Source organism: Sciurus carolinensis, chromosome 19 (genome assembly GCF_902686445.1).
Source record: "Sciurus carolinensis chromosome 19, mSciCar1.2, whole genome shotgun sequence".
Classification (NCBI taxonomy): domain Eukaryota; kingdom Metazoa; phylum Chordata; class Mammalia; order Rodentia; family Sciuridae; genus Sciurus; species Sciurus carolinensis.
In genome coordinates, this window is record NC_062231.1 from 12,391,857 (window position 1) to 12,413,980 (window position 22,124).

Sequence of the window (22,124 nt, forward strand, 5' to 3'; positions counted from 1 at the left end):
TGTTAGTGAAATCTGAGACAAAATTAGTGATATTTAAAATATACCACATTGTCCGCATTTTAAATAGGAAAGAAACAGATGGTCACTTGATTAGTTTATAACCCGGCCCAAAGAAAGAGATTTGTTGGATCATAAGTTCCTAATACCTTTGTATAGGAGACAACTAGGTCATTTAGTTATTCAGCTAACCTTGACATTCTTTTATTCATGGTTTCTTTTAATCTCATGGGATAAGTTTACTTCATATATTTTACTTAAAACAGTAACAACAAAAAATGAGTTGTATTATTTAGCTAATGCAGTGCAAAAAATGTAAACCACCTCTTCACTGCCAGTTTGCAGCTCTGGCAGCTCTGCCGTCCTCCCATCTTTTCAGAGCTTAGATAGCCCACTGTGCAGAGGTTAGCTGATGTACACTGTTCCTGTATTATCTTAGTCGCATAGCCTTTTCCTCTCAGGAGATTACAAATAATTCAATAACTATTAGTCTGCCAGACAGACTCCCAAGGAAAGGTGAGGATAAGTAAATGTATACATAATTGGCAGAACTTTTGCCCAGAAGGAGCCCCACCCAGAAAACTGCACCAGAGTCCAAGACATTCATTAATCTAATAAGAGCTAAGGGTTTCTTTCTTGGCTGTCCCAGAGGGACAGAGAAAAGGCAAATATGCAATCAAGAAAAGGGTCAGAGGCCACAGTAGGATGGCAAGATTTCAGTGGTGCCTCAGATTTGAACGAAAGACAGTGAACTGTCCTATTATTGCTGTTCTGCATTTGCTTCATTTAGGAGCTAAGAACTTTATGGTATTTAGAAAGTAGAAAGGTACAGGCGAGAGACACTGTCACCCTATTTGTGTTCCTGAGTGGTAGAAAGTCAGGATGCAGAAACGCATATGAATGAATAGGGACAGTGGAGTCACGGCGAGTGTCCATGCAATATGACAAGAAGGGCTTCTGCGTAGTCATTAGGAGTTTGTATTCCTGTTACTCTGAACACTGGTAGCCTTGAATTCATGCACACTGAACTCTCATATCAAGCTCATTTACGGCTCCTAGAGAGCCACTTGATGGCAGCGTGTCTGCACGTCTCCAAAACATGAGACCCCCTCTGCTTCATTGGTAGTGACTTAGATTATTCAAAGTCCATGGGAATGTAGAGAGTTTAAAAGAATTACAAACAAAAAGTTGAGAGAAAATCTGGAAATAAAGAACCTCCTACATCATGTTTTGACCTTAGTGGCAGCTTCTGTAGGTTTATGCCATTGTGTTTTATATATTTGTACAAACGCAATTTAAAAAAAAAAAATGCAGTTGCGACTAAGGAGAAATCTCTTCCCTACCCCCAGCCCCTTCAGCATGTGATCTCAGAAACCATGGCGATTATGCCGACTTGCCCTCTCTTGGTTTCAGCTTCCTTTTAACTTCCTGCATTTAACACTGGTGTATGGTTGCTGTTTGGCCTTTCATTTTCTCTCCTCTTCCATCATACCCAGCTACTGTGTTACGTCTTTGCCTTTGAATTTATGTAGACACATGGGAAGCCTCTGTCAGGAATGACACTATTGAGAAAGGGATTTTCTTTGAATCTCCTTTCTTGATAGCTGCTACTGGGCAAAGCTCTAGTCTCTCTGAAGACTGTTTCTGTCTGGACTGTTTGTTCATATGGTGCCAGAAAGGTCATTTGTGCTTCAGCAGAGACTTCAGTTTACAAGATTTTTATTCCCGTTGTCTTCTCAAAAGAGCAAGCCTGTCACCTCTAATTACCAATGAGCTTGATGAATGCGAATGGTAACAAGAGATTGCTGTATTCCATTAAAACCCATGGATTTTAGATTTCACTTCTCACTATTATTCTTTGAATTTACTGAGTTTCAGCATGTGGATAATTAACTATAGTTTTGAATGGCAGGAATTAAATTGCTGCATCTAGAATAAACTTTGGACAGTCTTTTGATGTCCTAAGCAGCGACTTGTTCAGTCAACTACTATTGTGTTCATTCCAAGATGGCTACTCTGGTATCCAGTTCTTCACATATTGAAACCCTTTTTTAAAATGTTGCTGTTTTCATTTCCTGTGTATTTGTTCTGGGTTTTTCATCTGTTCTAAAAAATAGTCATTTTTCACTATTTAGAAAACTATCTTTTAATCTTCTGATTAAAGATTGCTTGATGATGGTGCCTATTTGTTTGGCTAATAGCATGTTTTTCTTTGTTTTAACACTGGAGTTTCTGCATGAACTTACGATAGTTATGAAGTTTCTTTTCTTTTTCTTTCTTTCTTTCTTTTTTTTTTCTTAACATTAGATAGGCATGAAGCCTCCGTCTCACAGCTGCATGCGTAGTCGCTGTTGAAGCAAATGCCTACCTAATCTGACAGTCTTGGTGTGTTTAAAATTTTTTGAGTTTGCAAATAAGCTTATTAAGTCTACTGATGGAGCCCTCGGGCAGTGAACAGTTATATGAGGACCCTGATCCCGGAGGCAAATCCCAAGATGCAGAGGCCAGAAAGCAGACAGAATCAGAACAAAAGTTATCTAAAATGACCCACAATGCTTTGGAGAACATTAATGTGATTGGCCAAGGCTTGAAGCATCTCTTCCAGCACCAGCGCAGGAGGTCATCCGTGTCTCCACATGATGTGCAGCAGATTCAGACAGATCCAGAACCTGAAATGGATCTGGAAAGCCAGAACGCATGTGCTGAGATTGATGGTGTCCCCACCCACCCCACAGCTCTGAATCGTGTTCTGCAGCAGATCCGTGTGCCACCCAAGATGAAGAGAGGGACGAGCTTGCATAGTAGGCGGGGCAAGCCAGAGGCCCCAAAAGGAAGTCCCCAAATCAACAGGAAATCTGGCCAGGAGATGACAGCTGTCATACAGTCAGGCCGACCCAGGTCTTCATCCACCACTGATGCTCCGACCAGCTCTGCTATGATGGAGATCGCTTGTGCGGCTGCCGCGTGTCTACCAGGAGAGGAGGCGACTGTGGAGCGGGTGAGTCTGTGTGTGTGCATGCACACACACAACCTTAGACAAACGTTTGGCTGAATTTCTGGCGTTTCCATTGTGTGGAAAGCCACCTCCTTTCGCCTCAGTTTGACAGTTGAGTTAGTAGAAAGTAGAGAGGAACAAGACCTGGTGTCTAATTGGAAACTACATGGTCCGTTTTTGAAATGGAGCAAGCTTTCATTCAGTCGTTCACTAGTACTCATTAAATACCTACTGTGTACGAGGTGGTGTTCTAGGTAGTTCAGAAAAATCAGAAGACAAAACAAAGGTTTCTGCCCTGTGGCGCTTGTTTTGTATTGGAGGAGACAGCATCCGCCAGGGAGAGGAGGCCTGTGATTAGAACAGGAGGAGAGAGGAGAGGGCAAGAGGAGCAGCGGTGCGCAGGAGGAGGACCAGGGCGGGCCTCACGGAGAGGAGGGAAGACCTGCAGAGATGCGGGACCTGGGGTGGAGCACGCCAGGCAGGCAGAGCAGCCGCAGGGCGGGGCTGCGGGACTTGTTAGAGGAATAGTGAGGGGCTCCTGTGGGGATGCTGAGTGGGTAGGGGGCAGTCATAAGAGACCAGGCCAGAGGGGTCGCCATAGGACTTTGCAGGGTTTCTGAGGACTTGGAACACTGAGTGAGGTGGGGAGCCATGGGAGGGTTTTGCACGTAAGAGGAAGTGATCCAGCTTACATTTTTAAAGCCCTGTCTCTGGTTACAGTGTCAATAAATGGCAGGTTCGGGGTGGGAGCTGAGAGAGCAATTGGGTGTCTGTGGTGTCTTGGCAAGAAATGGTGATGGCTGGAACCAGAGATTTAAATGGAACACTTAGGACTGGGGATGTAGCACAGTGATAGAGTGCTTGCTTAGCTTGTGCAAGGTTCTCGTCCCTAGCACTGTCCTCTCCCCCAAAAAAAAGGCAGGTAAAAGAGATGACGCAGAAGAAGTCACAGGTTTTTGAAGTTCCTGAGTAGGAGTTCACTAAATCGATAGGTGAGCATGTACTATACCAAGAAAGGTTAGTACTCTGTGGGGAAAAGAATGGTTGACCCTTAATCGTAGATTTTATGTAACAACAGAAGACATCTTAGAAAAGCCACTCAATTATTACAACAGGGGGCCCCAGTGAAAGAATTGAGACTTAAGGAGATGGCTGTTGAGTACATTTTTCATGACCACAGGTTACAGAGACTCCATGTTTCAAAACAGTGGTAAGATTCCCAGTGGTTCAGAAGTCAAGTGTATGTTTCATGGTGTAAATTGTGATTAAGAGCGAATGCTTTCAGCCAGGCGCAGTGGCTCACGCCTGTCATCCCAGCAGCTCAGGAGACTGAGGCAGGAGGATGACGAGAATCAAAGCAGCCTCAGCAACTTAGCGAGTCCCTAAGTGCTCAGCGAGACCCTGTCTCTAAATAAAATACAAAATAGGACTGGGGGTGTGGCTCAGTGGTCGAGTGCCCCTGAGCTTAATCCCCAGTACCCACTACCAAAAAAAAAAGAGTAAATGCTTTGAAATTTTAATGTAGTATATAAGTGAGCCACAGCGTTAGGAAAGTGTTAGTGTTGGACATATTATCAAGGAGGAAATGGACGGTTGACTTGGAGGAGGAGGCCTGCAGATTCAGAGTAGGCTCCACCGGTCAGGCTCCCTCCAGGGTTTGCTTACTGTCATTGTTTTATGGTGAGTCAGACTAACCATTATGTGTCACATCATAAAGTTAGATCATATATTTCATTCTCAACTAGAAGACTGGAAATAATTCTTTTATTTAATTTTATTTAAATTTGGTTGGTTACAATGGAAAACAGTTTTTAAAAGCCAGGTTTCTGTCCCATATTCGCCATATACTTGGTGAGTGGCTTCAGGCAGGTCTCTTCACTGTCTGATTTTGAGTGCTTTTGCCAACTTTGTCCTTTAGTTCTGTGATATGTAGAGAAAAGTGGAGTCTGAGAAATGGTACAGGTAAAAGCTCAAGCCGGGTTAATTGTACTGAAACCTTCATGGTGCTTCCTAAGTTGACCTGCTCTTGTGCTAATTTTTTTATAAAACACAGATGACATAGTGGTTTGTCCCCCATGTTTATTGACTCATACGTTCAGTCCATGAACGCTTATTGTTTGACCTAGGATTATTTTAGGTCAGAGATCCGCAGACCTTTTCTTTAAATGGTAAATATTTTCAACCTGGGGGGCCCTGTGCCCTCTGTGCAGCTGTCCTGTGTGTGAATGGGCATGGCTGGCTTAGCTGTGGTGGATGTGACCGGGGTGTGAGGACATAGCTTGCTTGCTCCTATTTTAGGTACTAAGCACATGTGAGTGAGCAAAATAGATAAAAATCTTTGCCTTCATGGAGTTCACTGAAGAAAGGGGAGATCAATAAAACATACCAGTAAAATAGAAGAGTGTGAGAGTTGCGAAGAAAGATAAGAACTGTAAAGTAGAATGGTCAGGCTGATGTCACTAAGTGCGCCATACGCTGCCCAAGACCTGAAGGACGGGAGGGAGCAAACCAAGCCACGCAGGTGTCTGGGGAAAGAACATGCCAGGCAGAAGGAAGGGCACATGAGCCTGTCCCAGGGGCCTGTACTATAAAGAAATGTTACTGAAATTGTTTTTGTCTCAGCACTGAAATGAGAGGATGATACTGCACTCCATGACGAGGAGTCAGGCCACATGCACTGTCACATGCCTGTCATCCCAGCAGCTCAGGAGGCTGAGACAGGAGGACACAAGTTCGAGGCCAGCCTCAGCAGTTCAATGAGGCCCTAAGCAACTCAGCAAGGCCATCTCAGAATAAAAAATGCGCAGTACCAAAAAAAGACAAACAAAAATCCAGAAGTCAGAGCCATTGGTCTGAGTGCGCCAGGATGAGCAGCACCTGGGATGGCTCTTCGTGATAACTTGACCTGTAAATACTATTTAAACTTGGCTTGCATGGTTTGAGTTTAACACTTTTCACTCCATAAGCTTACCTGTCTGTAGCTGTCATCATGTTAGCTCGTCACCCTTCCTTCTAGGTTTCTTTTCTCAGTCTGTGTATGTAACATGTGTGATAACACATAAATATTTATACTGTTCACACAGATTTCTGAATTGTTAGTTGCATTAAATTTCTTTATAACAAAGACTTTATTCTCCCAATAATGTCCCTAAGTATTCCCGAATTGGAGATTGGCAGTTTGGGTATGAGAGGTTTCTGTCAGGTTACAGCCTCACTCTCGGAGACCTTACAGTCCTGTTGAGGAGGCAGGAATTCCATAAGTGGCAGTTTGAGGAGCAGTGTGGTATAGTGCAATCAGGCTCAGCAGTCAGGAGCTTGTGGTTTTAGATCCAGTTATTTCTGTAATTAAATATCCATGTGACCTTAAGGAAACTGAACTCTCTAGGTTTCATTTTCTTCAGTTTCAAGATGAGGTCATTTTGCTAAATAATATCTAATGTTGTTTCTCATTTGACAGTACTATAAACTAGACTTGCTGTATTTCCCAATTTTGTCATGGCCTGCACAGAAAGTTAAAATCCATGCAGCACAGCAGGACAAATTGATGTGTTGTTCAGAGCTGAGACCCTTGACTTAGTCACCTTAGGCTGTGCCAGTCCACCTGGAGAACTGAGTTAATCGATACCTGCAACATACTTAGTATCCATTCTCAGCCATTAAAAAGATTCAGTAGAGAACAGCATATAATCAGATGTCATTGAAATTAAGGGTGGTAGAAGGCCGGAGAAGGGAGAGCTGTCCAGGGCTGCATAGAAAAGGCTGTATAGAAAAGGTACAGTGTGTCTTTGGAAGATGAGGCCCAGTCTGAGCAAATAATTAGGCTTCAAAATAGTTGAGATGCAAACAACAACAGAACACCCAGTTGTGAGCCTCTGGAGAGCTAGGACCACACTGGTGATTAGCTGTCTGTCTACCCCACATAGAACCCTGGGTCTAAGGGGAGGTAATACGAGATAAATTAGGAAAATCCGCTGTAATCCTGTACAGCTGATTTTTAAAATTTAAGTTCAGGGAAGTGATTTTTTATTTAGGAATATGAATATGAAACTAAATTTTGAGGATGTGATTGGAAATAGGGAACACAGATTTCTTTCTTTCTTTCTTTTTTTTTTTTGAAGACAGAGGAAATTATATGTTAAAAATATATTGCTGGGCACAGAGGTGCACTTCTACAATCCTAGTGACTTGGCGGACTGAGGCAGGAGGATCGCAAGGCTAGCTTCAGCAACTTAAGGAGACCCTGTCTCAGAAGAGTGAAGTAGAAAGGCACAGGGGATGTAGCTCAGAGGTAGAATTGCCCCTGGGTTTAATCATATATGTGTGTGTGTGTCTGCATGTGTGTATGATTTTTAAAAAATAAGTATGTTTAAGATGGAATAAAATGGGAGAAACTCAGCCAAGGTGTTCAGGGAGCCTTGCAAGAAGTAACTGTCATGTAGTATAGAATCCACCAACTTATAAAACATATCCAATTGTTTATTTCTATGGGAGAAGTCATTCTGACTTCAGTGTTAGAAATGGTTTGTAGATTTCCAGTTTAGTCCAAAAGGTGCATTCCTTCAAAACCTAGTTGAAATATTATAACTATGCCACTATTTATGTGGTAACCACATAGTAAAACAGTGTAAATTGATGCTATTTAGATGGCTCCTTTTTGGGGGTGGGTTACTGGGCATTGAACCCAAGGGCACTGTACAGCTGAGCTACATTCCCAATTGCCTTTGCCCCCCTTTTTTTTTTTGAGACAGGACCTTGCTAAATTTCTTAGAGCCTTGCTGAGTAACTGAGGCTGACCTTGAACTTTTGATCCTCCTGCCTCAGCCTCACAAGTTGCTGGGATTACAGGCATTCACTACAAAAAATCTCTCTTATTTTGTAAAATAGTAACTATAAATGCAATTTTTTTTGGTCATAAATGTTGAGATAGAATAGATTTAGAGGGAAAAACAAGACAGAGGGTGCAAACTTTGAATCTTCTAAAGGGAAAGTTTGAAGTGACTTTTTAAAAAAAGACTAGTATCACTTTAGAGCTCACTACATCATTTTACTCTTCGTAGGCAAATTTAGGAAAAGCAGTGTCTTGAATAGACTACAACTGGGAATTTGTTTTGGATCACTTAAAATATGGGCAGAGAGAAAAAGAATTTTTTGTAGTGCATGTCAATAATTGGAGTATAAAGAGGCAGGGCCTGAAAGGTAGGTGTATGCGTTCAAATAAAGAAATTCCTGTGATTGAGTTAGTTGAGCTATGAGCAAAACCAAGAAATAAGCAGATGTACTTACCTTTCTCCCAAGAGGGAAGGATAAGGTGTCATGGAAAAGATAATTCCTGTTGTTGACCACCAGATGGTGCCCTAGGCCAAGGACAGGCAGGTGGACTTGAGGGGTGACTGTCCTGATGGGACATTAATTGTGGATGATATTTTGAGAAGTAACCTGTACAGGAGGTCATTAGGATACAGACTAAGTGACTAAGGTATGGTAACAGGTGTTCTTGTAAATATTGAGTTGATTACTGTGGAAATAAAATAGACAGTAGAAAAGCATATAGGATTTGATGTTAGAACAAAGAAATCAAAGGTTAAAAACAACAACAAAAAATTTAGTTACAAGATTTGCTTGGGAGAACCAGTAAGAAAATAGTGTTTGTTTTCCATGAAATAATCAAAAAATTGTGTTGCTGAAACCCAATAGAGAGCTTAGTTTTCTACATATTTAGTGTCAGTTGAGTTATTGACACTGTCAAGGGAATCTCTTACAGGCAGTTAATAACCTGGGACTGGAAAAGTGGCCACGAGTTAGAAATGGAAAGAAAATGTATTTTGGCTTTTTAAAATTGTTCTCCCTGAAAGGTACTTTAAAGAGCAAAACTTGATTGTCGCAGCAAGTAACTTTTAGGTTTATTGACCCTAAGAGCCCGAACCTGTACGGCTACTTTTCCCCACCCCAGTTTCCTTTAGTATAGCATAAGTATGTAAGTAGTCCAACAATATTTTGATTATCCTTATTGATCTATGTCAAGGTTAAATATGGTTGTTTTATGAGCAAAGGTGAAGATACAGATCTTGACCTTGATAAATTTGATACATAAAGTTTAACCAGGGATGTATCTTAAAATGTTTCGTTTTCAAATTTGAGTTAACATTTCTTCTGTTCAGAAGCAGCAGATTTTTATGTAGAAGACTCCACATAATAAAAAGTAGAGTTCACTGTTTAAATTTAACCTACTTTCCTTTGTCCTACAGAATAATCGCAGGCTTGGGCAATCAGACCCATAAAGCAATATAGCATATGACCCAATTTCTGCCTTCCCCATCTATTCACTAGGGAGTTGGGTACTTTATGAATCTTAAGAGTGGGGAAGAGAATTTTGGCATCTAAAGTCCACTGTTCTTGTTTATCCAAAACACTGGTACAAAGGTCTTACTTTCATATACTTAGAGGGACAGATCCTATTAAGATCCTATCATGTTATAAAGAGTAGTTGCTATAACAGATTGGTTTTTCTTCCCCCATGACAGTACAGCATTTTATCTCAAGAACAAGATAGGCAACTTTGGCAAGTTAACACAGAATTGAACTTAGTTAAGTATTTGTTTAAAGTTGACTTGTTTCGATATTACATCATCTTGACCTATGATCCTAATGGTCAATACAAGCAGACTAGATTTCACTTTTGAACTTTGATTCTCAGAGTCACAATTAATACACATTACTTATTAATTTGTGCCTCTCATTTTATAAATAAACTTCAAAAACACTTAAGTAGAATCCTAGGTAGAATCATTTTATTTTATTTCTGTATTTTTTTTTTTTTTTCTGGTACTGGAGATAGAACCCAGAGGTACTTTACCACTGAACTACATCAACAGTTCTTTTTTCTTTTTTCTTTTATAACAGGGTCTTGCTAAGTTGCTGAGACTGTTCTTGAACTTGCCATTCTCCTGCCTCAGCTGCCTGAATTGCTGGGGTTACAGGTGTGCACCACTGTGCTCAGCAAAATCATTTTAAATATATAAATGTTTGATTTTCAAAATCTGATGGAAAATCTTTTTGTAAAAAGTATTAGCAAGGGCTTATTGGTGTAGATGTAGTATGAAAATATTCACATCTCCACCTAAAGATCAAGTCAGGTATTTAAGAACTTATCAAATATATTTTGTTGTGTCACAGTAACATCGTACTGGTAATCCTAGAGATTTGGGAGGCTGAGGCAGATTGCAGGTTTGAGGCTAGCCTCAGCAATTTAGCAAGACCTGTCTCAAAAAAGAAAAGGACTGGGAATCTAGTTCAGTGGCAAAGTGCTACTGGGTTCAGTCCCTAGGACTAACTGCACACCACCCCCAATCCCTTGCAAAAAAAAAAATTCTTACTGGAATTAGAAACCATGGCTCAGATTTCAAAATTGTAATAATGTGGAAACCAAGAATTTTAAAACCTTGGGTTGCAAAATGAGTTCCTTGCAACACATACGACTTGTAGTCAGTAGACCTCTGGCTCTTGCCAAGTGTTGAGCAAAGAGTTAAACACTGCTGAGTCTTACAGAGAATCCTGATCAGACTCCTCGTTTGACAGAGATGTCAGACCCTGCCCAAGGGTACACAGCTCTTAGGAGTGATTCCAGGACCACATCCCTGGGTTCCTCCAAGTCTCTGTTCACCATTCTTCTGTACCCTGTGGGTATGTCAGAAAATAGAAAAACATCACTTCTGTCAAGCAGGGGACAAGAAAAGGGAAAAATAAAGTTTGTCCTTTTATTCAGATATTAATTACTGAATCACCTTGTTTGAACAAAGGCAGAAATCTAAGTAGGAGAGTGATTTCTTCACTGCCCCTTTTTGATTTCTAATGTCACTACTTTTGAACATCATCTTTTTGAATATTCGTCTTTTTTTAGATGGGTAACAATACAAATAGAGTAATGATTCCCTAGTTATTTTTAACACTGTTAATCATTAAAATATGGGCAATGAGATTCTGTACTTTAGTAGTTTAAATGAAATAATAATGAAGTTATTTATAATGTTTAAAAAAGTAAGGCTTTTATCTAGTGAGGTGGCCAGTTCAATAGCCAGTCTTCATGGAGCTGTTCCTGCATTTCGAGATTGAGTTGGAGTAGAAAACAAAGCCCGTTCTTAAGGTCTCATGTGAACCACAACATAATGCTGCAGAATTGAGAAAGGGTAATGAAGTCAAGAACCATCCCTCTGTTAACTTCTTGCTTTAAGTCACCAAGAAACCAGCCTTGGAAATACTGAATTTTTAAATTTATTCTGCTTAGTTATACATGACAGAAGAATACATTTTGACACATCATACAAAAATGGAGTATGACTTCTCATTCGTCTGGTTGTTCATGATGTAGAGTGACATAGGTCATGGAATCATGTGTACACATAGGGTAATAATGTCTGATTCATTCTTTCATTCCTATTCCCATACCCCCTCCCCTACCTTCACTCCCCCCTGTCTAGTCCAAAATACCTCTATTCCCTATGCACCTTATTGTGAATAAGCATCCACATATCAGAGAAAACATTCAGCCTTTGGTTCTTCGGAATTGGCTTATTTCACTTAGCATAATATTCTCCAGTTCCACCCATTTACAGGCAAATGCCATAATTTCATTCTTCTTTAAGGCTGAGTAATATTTCATTGTGTTTATATACCACAATTTCTTTATCCATTCATCTGTTGAAGGGCATCTAGGTTGGTTACATAGTTTAGCTATGGTGAGTTGAGTTGCTATAAACATTGCTGTGGCTGTGTCACTGTAGTTTGCTGATTTTAAGTCCTTTGGGTATAAACGTAGGAGTGGGATGACTGGGGTCAAATGCTGGTTCCATTCCAAGTTCTCTGAGGAATCACCACACTGCTTTCCAGAGTGGTTGCACCAATTTGCAGTCCCACCAATGTATGGGTGTACTTTTTCCCCACATCCTCACTAACATTTATTGTTGCTTGTATTCTTGACGATTGCCATTTTGATTGACGTGAGATGGAATCTCAGTGTAGTTTTGATTTGTAGGAAACACTGAATTTTGATAAATCATTCAATAATTGGGACTCTTTTTCCATGTCATTGGTAATATTCTTTGCAAGAATACACACATACACACATTCTTAAACACAAATTAGGAAATTAAGGCTTAGGAAAAATGTTCAACTTGCCTGAGACTGGCTGGGTCTACGTCCTTTGCTGGCGCTACCATAGTGCAGCTTGTGTTTATCATGCAATTAAATGTGGGGAGTATAATCTGAAGTCAGAAAGTGTGGATGGTTCCAAAAGGAACTAGTTTGCCAAAAAATTGGTAACCTGCCAATTAATTTTCCTAAAACATAGGAAAAAGTTGATATTAATGAATTGAAGCAGGTTTGAGACCTGATAATTAACTGTTAAAGTAGAAATTTAGATAAAAAGGTAAATTTCCCATTGCTGTTCCCAGATGGTCAATGCAACTGCTGGAAGTCACCACTGTCTTACTTCCAACAGTGCTTGTAAGTAGCAAGTGAGTGGTGATTGGTTGGTTTACCTTGGCCATTAGTGGGTAATCTGGTTGTTAGTAGCAGTGAATATTTTTTATTATGTTTTTTTTTCCCCACCGTGTTCCTGTCTACAAGTTAGATAAGAGTGAGGGAGCACTGCCTTAAGGAAGTTCCACTTTTCCTTTTGAGCCTTTCATTAACACAGAATCTTAGGTTGGGAGGGATTGCTGCATCTGCTCAGCTCTGTAATGTTCTCCCCCAGTGGCTGTGTGGCCTCTTAGATCTCCCAGAGCAGCCCATTCTGCTTCTTCTTGTGTTAGACACATCAAGCATCTTAAGCTGAATCTTTCGTTTTTGTTTGTTTTGGGTACTGGGGGTTGACCTCAGGGGTGCTTAACCACTGAGCCACATCCCCAAACCCCCCCACCCACACACTTTTTTTTTTTTTTAATTTAAAGACAAGATCTTCCTAATTGCTTAGGGCCTCGATAAGTTGCTGAAGCTGTCTTTGAACTTGAGATCCTCCTGCCTCAGCCTCCCAAGCCACTGGGATTACAGGGGTGCACCGCTGCGCCCTTAAGCCGAGTCTTGTTCCCTGTGTTTCGACCATCAGAATAGGTCATGCTGCTGCAGGCATGAACTGTCTTTGCAGTGCATCTCTCTTGGATCATCCCTTTGCCAGGCTAATAATTCCTAGGGCTTGTGATTTATTTTTTTCAACTTAATAAATATCTGTTGATCCGGGCATTCTAAGTGGTAGAGATGTAGTAGTGAATCCTCACTGCAAACAAGTGTACTTTGAAGTATTACTTTAAGAAACTGAAATAAAGTTGAAATGACTCGACATGTTCTGTTCATACATTGGGTAAGAAGTTTGTACTGGATGCTGTGGGTCTTACCAAGCAGTAAGTACTGTAAGCCCTAGTATAGACAGCTCAAGGAGAAGGCTGACTTAAGAACAGTTTAAAATACTTCTTAGGTAAGAGATCCTGGGGTTCTTGGGGGTGTTGAAGAATTTGGATCTTTACTGACTTCTTCCAGAAAACTCCACACCAAGTAGATTCTTGCAGTCACATTGAAGTTTGTGGTTTCAACAGTTACCCTTGAGCCATAAGAGGTACAGAATCCTCACCAGTTTTTATCCTATCTCTGTGTAGGGGCCATGCTAATACTCCCCTTATTGCCAATTCAGTGTACGTGCTGCTTCAGTGAATGCTGGGAAGTATTTTCACATCACAGTTTTAAATTCTTGGTTATATTGATCTGTCAACTCTGTCCCAGTTTTCCATCATTCTTAAACTGTGATATCTGGAACAGAACACTTTGCACAGATCTGGGTGCAGAGGTAACAAAAGTTGAGCTATAAATCTGAAGAACCATATGCTTCAGGTACTTAGGCTTTTTAATCATTGCTCTCTCTTTTCCCATCAAAAAACTGCCTTGGTTCATTTTATACTCTCTGAAATCCAGAGAAGCTTTTTCTTTCCTTCTTTCTTCCTCCTTCCTTCCTTCCCTTTTTTTCTCTCTCCCTCCCTCTCTCTTCTCCTCCCACCTGCCTTTTCTCTTCCCCAACTCAAAATAATAGAAATTGTAGCCTCTCACAAAGTTACAGTGTGGTGACGTTGGATGATAGTCTCTAGGGGGCTCAGAGGAAGAAATTCTTCTTAGCATTTATTTCTTTTAGGATAATAAGTAAATATTGCTTCTCCATTGTACTTTTGATCTGGTGGTTTCATGATCTTTTTAAAGTTCAAACACATTTAAAAAAAAATAGTATTCTAAAGAATTGGCACTTTCTTCCTTAGAAAAAATTTGATCCTACAACACAGTCAAAAGTTTTGACATTTGAATATTGTTTTTTTTTGTCTTGGGGATGAATTTTTTATATGGAAATCCCCATATTTTATTTTTGAGCTAGAGCCTTGATGAGATGTTGAAAGTTTAATTTGAACTTACACTTCCTTTTTTTTTTTTTTTTTTTTTTTTTTTTAAGCAAATATCAGTGCCAGGGAATTAACTGTTTCCCTGGAACTTGGAAAAGATGTTTTTAAGAAACTTGAGTAACAGTGAATTCTGGAGGCCCTCTGCTGTTGCTTTCTGGTACTGCAGAGAGTGGTTGTTGGTGAAATTATCAGAAGTTATGCATTGTACTGATAATGATCCTTATTATCTACAGTGTTATTTTAAAAGCAGTTTTCTTAAAAAAAAAATCAGTTTTCTTGGCTAATCTTAATATAATTCCAAAGTCTTGTTTTTAATTACTAACCAGAGTATGGAACCAATTTTTAACAAATGTTGGTCTAAATCCTGAACTTTATGAAGTTAGTAAATAACTGAAGACTTTCACTTTGGTCAGTAAGTTGTTTTGGCTCTAACTAGTAGAATGTTGACAGTTTGCCTTGGAAACCTGATTTAAGTATGCTTACCTTTTAAAGATTCTAGATATGGCAGCTTTCCAAAGCTTCATTCTCTCTCTCTCTCTCTCTCTCTCTCTCTCTCTTTTATGGTACTGAGGATCAAACCCAGAAGTGCTTTACCACCAAGCTACATCCTCAGCCCATTCTATTTTTTATTTTGAGACAGGGTTTCACCAAGTTGCTTAGGGCCTCACAAGTCGTTGAGATTATAGGTGTGTGCCACCTCACTGGCTCACTCTTCCAATTCTTTGCCTTCTTTTTAGAATGTTACTTACGATCACGTGAGCATTTTCTTTAAAAACTTCAGGCATTTCCTGTACCCTTGTTACAGCATTTGGACAGAATTTTTGATACGACCTAAACATTAATATCTTGAAAAGCTAATTCTAGGTAAGAATATTATGTTTTAAATATTAATTGAAATGGACTGTATCTTGTCATTTCCATTGTAAAACATTCTGAGGGCTCCAGCTTAGACCTTTAAATGTAGATAAATCCAGTCAAACCAGGTTTAGTTCTTAGATTTAGTTTGGAGGGATAATGAAAGATCTGTTCACAAGTTTCTGTCCTCTGGGTGGGTGTGTGTGCACATGACTCTAGATTGTCAAAAAACTCATTGTATAGTGTGAGCTTAAAGGAAAGCAAGGTAATCTGTTTTTCTCGGTAACTGTGAACTTTTACCAAGAAAATGACTTTATTATTTTGATATTTTGGAAGATTATATGAGTGCCATCTATTTCTCATGCTAAATATTTACTTGTACGTGGTTGATGGTGCATGATTATGAGTATTTAATATTTCCTGTGGATCCTCAGTCACCTATGTAGGCCCCTGTGTCCTGATACTCCAAAACATAAAGGAAAGGGCATTATCTAGCTAGACTGAGGCTTCTAAATTATGTTGTTCATCTACCTCTCTGAGCATGTCTCTGATTTGTTTATATTTAGTTATGAATTACACGTGTATACTTGTTCCTGCATACTATGTACATCACATAACACAAAAATAGAAAAAAAAAAATATCAGTGGAAGTGGTAATGTTTTCTTCCCATGACCCATTGATTGTCTTGCAACATACTCTTAGGTGTGTATTTAGACCAAGATGAAAGGAGTAGCTTTTCCCTGAAGAATTTTTGGACAGTATGAAAATCATTTCTGTTTGACTTAGTATGTGACACTAGCACAACATAGAACAGATTTTACCACAGAACTGTTGAAGTCTGAACTGATCTGCATGGGGAAGTTGCCAGCTGAGGAACCGCACAGCCACGGCCGAGGGAGTCCTATTAAGCCTGATTGCTTTGAGACTCTGTGACTGTCAGATTCACAGATGAGTTCTTCACGCTGTTGGACAGTCAGGATGTGAATGACGATCTGGCTCAGGAGTATGTTGGGACTTCTTTCAAACCTGCTCTGAACTCCTGTTGTCTTGTTTAGAAATTTGATGGCCTCAGATTTTTCAAGCCATCTCCACATAGAAAAAAGTTTTAATGCTTCTTGCCGGGCTGTAGCCTGACAGTGTGGGCTGATAAATATGTACGTACATTCCAGTATTGAGCTCTATCACTTAACCTGCCTCACTGTGCAGGGAGGGGGGACTTACAAGCAGTTTAGAATGAATGATTGAAGTATATAATGTCACAGATGATACACAAATAATTTTCAATCTTGTTAAATTCTCTCTAACATACATAAGTACTGTTTAATTAGGAATATCCTGCAGTTCATCTTTTTAAGCTCAAATTGGTATCCCCTTAAAAGCAACATTTTAGCACACTCCTACCCCTTCCTTTCTCTTTTCTCTTGCTCCCCCTTCCCCCCATGGGTAGTTGTTTTGTGAAACCCTGCAGGACAAGGTAAACCAGTTATAAACACAGAGGTTTTTTAGGATAAATTTTTGAAATGGGACTCTTTAAAGAAGACTCGAGGCACCAGCAGAGCGCTGGGGTGAGCATTGTGGGTGCGCCTGCAGTGCTGCAGAGGGCCAGCCTGCTTCTCTGTTGGCGGTTTTGCTCTTTCCTGGTCTGTGTAATGCCCTGTTGTTTCTTATGGTTTAACACGGAGGCACAGTGAATCAGAGACCAGATCCTTAAGAATCACCAAAACTTGAGAATTTTTTTTTAATGGATAAGTAGTCCTGCCTTTATTGAGAAGATTGGTTAAGAAGATTGCCATCTGAATGGATGAAATAGGGCTGGGGTGGTGGCTCAGTGGTGGAGCGCTTGCCTAGCCCGCGTGAGGCACTGGGTTCTACCCTCGGCACCACAGTGAAATAAATAAATAAAATAAAGGTATTGTGTCTATGTTTTTTTTTTTTGTTTTGTTTTTGTTTTTTTTTAAATAAAATAGAAGCAGTTAGAATAGAGCAAGTGGCTTGGAGGAGGGAAGAGCATAAGATGGATCAAATTATGTGCATGTACAGATGTGGCATGATGGTCTCCCTGTTGTGTAGAATCATAACGTACTAGTTAGAAAGTATGCATAATACTCAAAACGAGTGGCCTTAAAGTGAAAGAGTCCGATTCTAATCCGCTCCTGAGCATTTCTTTACAAGAAGCATCACAGTTGAGCAGGGCATGTTACTGAAGATAACCTTCATGTGATGCTCTGAGGAAGAAGTTCGCTAGAACTTGAGTGAAATGGAAGTTTATTTAACCACATGGAATCTTCAGGAGCAGTCTCGTGTTTTATTAATGAAAACCTCACCATTTTGTTCAGCAGCTATGCAAACATGTTTAAATAACCCTCTTTTTTCTTAAATATATTTTTTAGTTGTGGGTGGACACAGTACCTTTATTTTATTTACATGTGGTGCTGAGAATGGAACCCAGTGCCTCCCCCATGCTAGGCGAGCTCTCCACCACTGAGCCCTTAAACAACCCAGCCCTTAAATAACCACCTGAAGGTAATGTAGGAGTAGAATAGCTTAAACATTGTTTTTGTCTTAAAACTCTCCAAGAATATGTTTTCAACAATTGTAGATTGTTCCAGGCCAAAGACTAGTATCCAGGTTTTCTATTCCTTGGAACTATTGCCTCCTATAATGACACAAACAGAAACACAACCCAAAAAACTGAAGAAAACTACCCAGTTTTGTTATTGTCCCTGTGATTCTTTATGACAAACCATTTTTTTTAACAAACCATTTCTTTAATAAACTTCCTTCCATTTTCCATATTCCTGTGTGTCATCCATTGTCTTTATATAATTTGTTATACCAAACAATTAAAGTACTTGTGAGATAAATATGTTCATTTAAGAATGTTTGCCTGGAAGGAGATAAGGCACAGGGTGAATGTGCTTGAGTTTCTCTAAGTAAAGGGGGAATGTAGGCCTTATTCTGTTGTCAGCTTTGTAAGAATTAAGGTTTTGGAATCTGATTATAGCTCAGGAGAATTTAGGCCATAGTATGAATTACCTGCTGTGGATCTATGTACTAGTTGTGATGTTTGTCCCTTGCCTTTTACTTATGAGTCTGTGTATCTTTTTGTATCAGGGTATAGAGACTTGTGTATTGGTACAGATATCTAAGACAACTTGGACTCTTTATTTTCATTATGGGTATTTGTATTGCTAGTGTTTTACTAAATAAAATAAAATAAAAATTCTTATTTAACTGTGTAACCCTTTTTCACATCTACCCTATCTATACTGGGTAGCATTAATTTTTTACTTTTTTGGTGGGATTCAGTTGGAAATGAGGTAAGAAAAAGAATTAGGTATCCTTGAACCTGCCCCCCCCAAAAAAAAATGAAAGGCATTGATGTTCAGTGTACAACACGTCCAGTCATTCCTTTTGAATATTTTAAGCATGTATTTTTATTAAATACTGTCTTTTCTCCCTCCTTTAAGATTTATACCCTGGTGATTTTTTTCTTCCTGTCAGTTTACATCCGTGTCATTCACTGTCTCTGGCTTCACAATTCTGTATTGTCCTAGTACCATTTTAAAAATCACAGCTGGAAGCTCTGAAAAGCATTGTGACAAAGGAAGACTGAATTGTGACCTTAGACTATTGATAAGGCTTACACTACAGGAACAAATGAAAATAAGGAATTGACGTTTCAGATATGCATCCATGTCCTCAGTCTTAGAGTGAATTGTTGAAACCAAGAATTTAAAAATCATATTTCCTTTTCATTATTAGGAGTATGAAACATTCTGCTTGCTTATGAATCATCCCTGCTCCTGGAATTAATGTTGAAAAATCTGAATGTCTTTCTCATCCTTGATGCTCTCAGTATTGCTTGTTTTACTTTCTGGAATTTAAAAAGTCTTCCTCTGCTGCCCTGAAGTTTTATAATGATGTACCTTAGTGTGGGTCTTTTGGGCATTTGTGAGGCTAGGAACTTGTGGGTCTCTTTTGATCTGGAAAACTCAGACTGGATCTGGAAACATTGGTTTTAGAAAACTTCCCTGTTTTTGTTATTCCATATTTAAAGTTTTTATTATGTAATATTTTGTTCACATAAGAAAAAAATGTAAGCCATGACACCGTAACGAACTACCTGTGCACCTATCACACAACTTAATGAGAGCATTGCTTGACAGTACCACTTGGTTGCATTTGTGATTTTCTGTTGTTGACTTTGTATTTCATGGCCCTTTTTTTTTTTTAAAGAATTAATTGCATATATTTTTGGTACTAAACAAGCTGTTGTTTATTATGCCTGTTTGGGGGCTGTATCAAATGGTACTCTGTATAGTTAATATAGTATTTTAGGATTTGCTTTTTATGCAAAGAAATGTTCCTAAGATTGATCCATGCTATTTCTTTTCTTACCCTTTAGTGGTTTTTTTTTTTTTTTTTTTAAAGAAAATTTTGTTTTCTGTTTGTTGTTCTAATTTGAGACTTCCCAGGAAACTTATTTTCCAATCCTTTTACTAAATATTTCTGCAATCATATTTTAAATTTCCTGAGTGATTTTTATTTTTGTTGTTATCTACTTATGTTTTGCAGCATCTTGTTCTTACTTCATGAATTTGTTTTGTCTTCTTTTGTCTCTGAGACTATGTTCTTTTGCTTCCTATTGTGTCTATTTTTCTGTCCCCTCTGAATGTTTTGGTCTCTTTTTTATGTTAGAGGCTTCTTAAATATCTGGTTAACCATGGCTTTCTACAGTTTGAGGGAGGCATTAACATGGCGTGGGGAATTCTCTTTGTGAAGGCTTCTAGGTTGACAGGTTTTACTTAAAAGCATTAAAAAATAAAGAGGTCCAGTTTATTGCAGGGCCCCTGAATTATCAGTATTTATAGGTCTTCTCTAGTCGATTTTTCTAGAGAAAGTGTTCAGCCCTTCGCCTTTGGGTGGATGATGTTGGCGGGAGTGAGCCTGACTGACTTTTCAGGAGGACCAGGGGAAGAGGACTGAAATTTTCATCTGTTGGTTTAATCCCACAAGGCCTCTGAAGGGTCCCGCATCCCAGCCTGCAGCTGTGTCTAGCACCTCTCAGTCTAAAGTCCTTCTGGTTCATCGTTTCAGCTCCACTAGATCGTACACCCCCAGTAGCTCACTGTCTTGTGTTAAGAGAGTAATGTGTTGATTTAACTGTTCATTAGAAATCCTCTTAACCAGGAGGCTGTTTCCAGGCCCACCTTAGGCCCCTGCTTTTAGAGTAGCCCTGTTACCTCTAAGTCCTGGCCGTAATACTGTAGTTCTTTATGTATTGGCTACTACTTGCCAAGCCCTTAACCTGATTGGAGAAAATCACCTTCCAAAGTTTTATTGACATCTCTCACCTATTGCCGACCCCCCCCCCCCTCGCCCCCGCAAACCAAGAAAATAGCCTTTTGAAATGTAGGAAGCCCTTCTTTGGAAGTAGAACAGACAAAGACTGGAATCAGTTTATTTATTCCTGTAACAACCGAAAGAATTTTATTTCTGTGGCAGAATCACTTCTGTCTCACATTTTCTTTACTAAACAGCTAAACATGAACTTCATTCTCTTACTGACCTACTGACCTAAGGTGTCATACACAGAGCAATATTTTAAAATTTGATTTTGAATATTAAGGCTCAGTCTTCTGAATCTTAATTTTAGTGTTGGAAATCTACAATCAAGTAATTTAAGCCTGACTCTTTTAGATCTTGTGCTTTGAACCATATGAAACTGCCAATGTTTGAGCGACTGAGACATACAAAAATAGTACTTTGATATGACTCAACATAATAGAGTTAAAGCACCTTAACAGCTTATTTAAGAGTCCTTGGTCTAGTGTAGGAATTCATTCTTCAGCATTCTGGAAACATTACTAGTAGGAGGAAAGAATGAGAGAAAAATGGGGATTCTTCATGCTAAGTAAAATGGAGAGTTTAGGTCCCCATTGCGTCAGGGTCCCTGTGGTTCTCTAAAGTGTGGCTGCACACTCTGAAGCTGGAGACCAGAAATTTCTTGGAGTGCCTGTGAATCTGGACACCACTGCACACTCCTCAGCAACTGGCTGCTAAGCTGTGGACCTGTAAAGAATTTCAGCAAGTACCATCTTAGCTGAGTCAATAGTGTTACCTTACCTTGTTTACTCTCTATATAATTTTCTTGTGAGTTTCCTTAGTAGGTGAGTTTTAAAGTGATAATATGACTTGCAGTTTAGAACATTCTACAAAGAAAATATACAGCAATAGAAATGGCGGGGAGGCAAGGCAACTGTAGGACAATCTAACAAGCATCCTGATACCACTGATAGACTATAAAAAAAATTTAAGGTCATGGATGGAAAATCATTTTCTAACAAGTATCTAATTAACAAGATTGGTAGAAAAAAATACTTTTTACTGTTTTATGTTATCCTGCTTTCCAGATTATCATTTTTGCTTATAAATTGCAGAGCTCCTGCACGGACTCCTATTTAGCATAGTATCCCAATTTATGTTTCTATGGGGTTTTATGCTTACTTTTTACCCCACCTGATTTGTTATTGTTTTTTTTCTGAGTTTGCTTGTGATAGCTAAATTTTGTTTGATTTTTGTTACCAAGAAACTGAATAGTAGGAAATTGGATTTGTATAACAATAAATGTATTTCAAAAAGAAAGAAATGGCAGGGAGGGTTAAAGACCTTTCATTGTTTTAAAGGACTTATGGAGTTTGAGATATTGTTAAGGTACATTGTAGTTAAGAATGTATATTTGATTCTCAGCACTGAATGTAAATAAATAAAGTCCACTGACAACTAAAAAAAATTTTTTAAATTTAAAAAAAGAACATATATTGTAGTTTGCAGTGTGACCAAA

General features: G+C 39.2%; 1 protein-coding gene across 4 annotated transcripts in view; it reads left to right on the forward strand.

Annotated features, from left to right (window-relative positions):
* Nucleotides 1-22,124, forward strand: part of Tmcc1 (transmembrane and coiled-coil domain family 1) — a 161,045-nt gene that overhangs the window by 41,450 nt on the left and 97,471 nt on the right. For 3 of the 4 annotated variants that reach the window (XM_047534571.1, XM_047534572.1, XM_047534573.1), the window contains exon 4: nt 2,733-2,995. In XM_047534571.1, the coding sequence (XP_047390527.1) occupies nt 2,774-2,995 (222 nt within the window). In that variant the 5' untranslated portion in view covers nt 2,733-2,773. Of the gene's footprint in view, nt 1-2,310; nt 2,996-22,124 lie in introns of those variants that run through there. The other variant, XM_047534570.1, reaches the window with a different exon arrangement.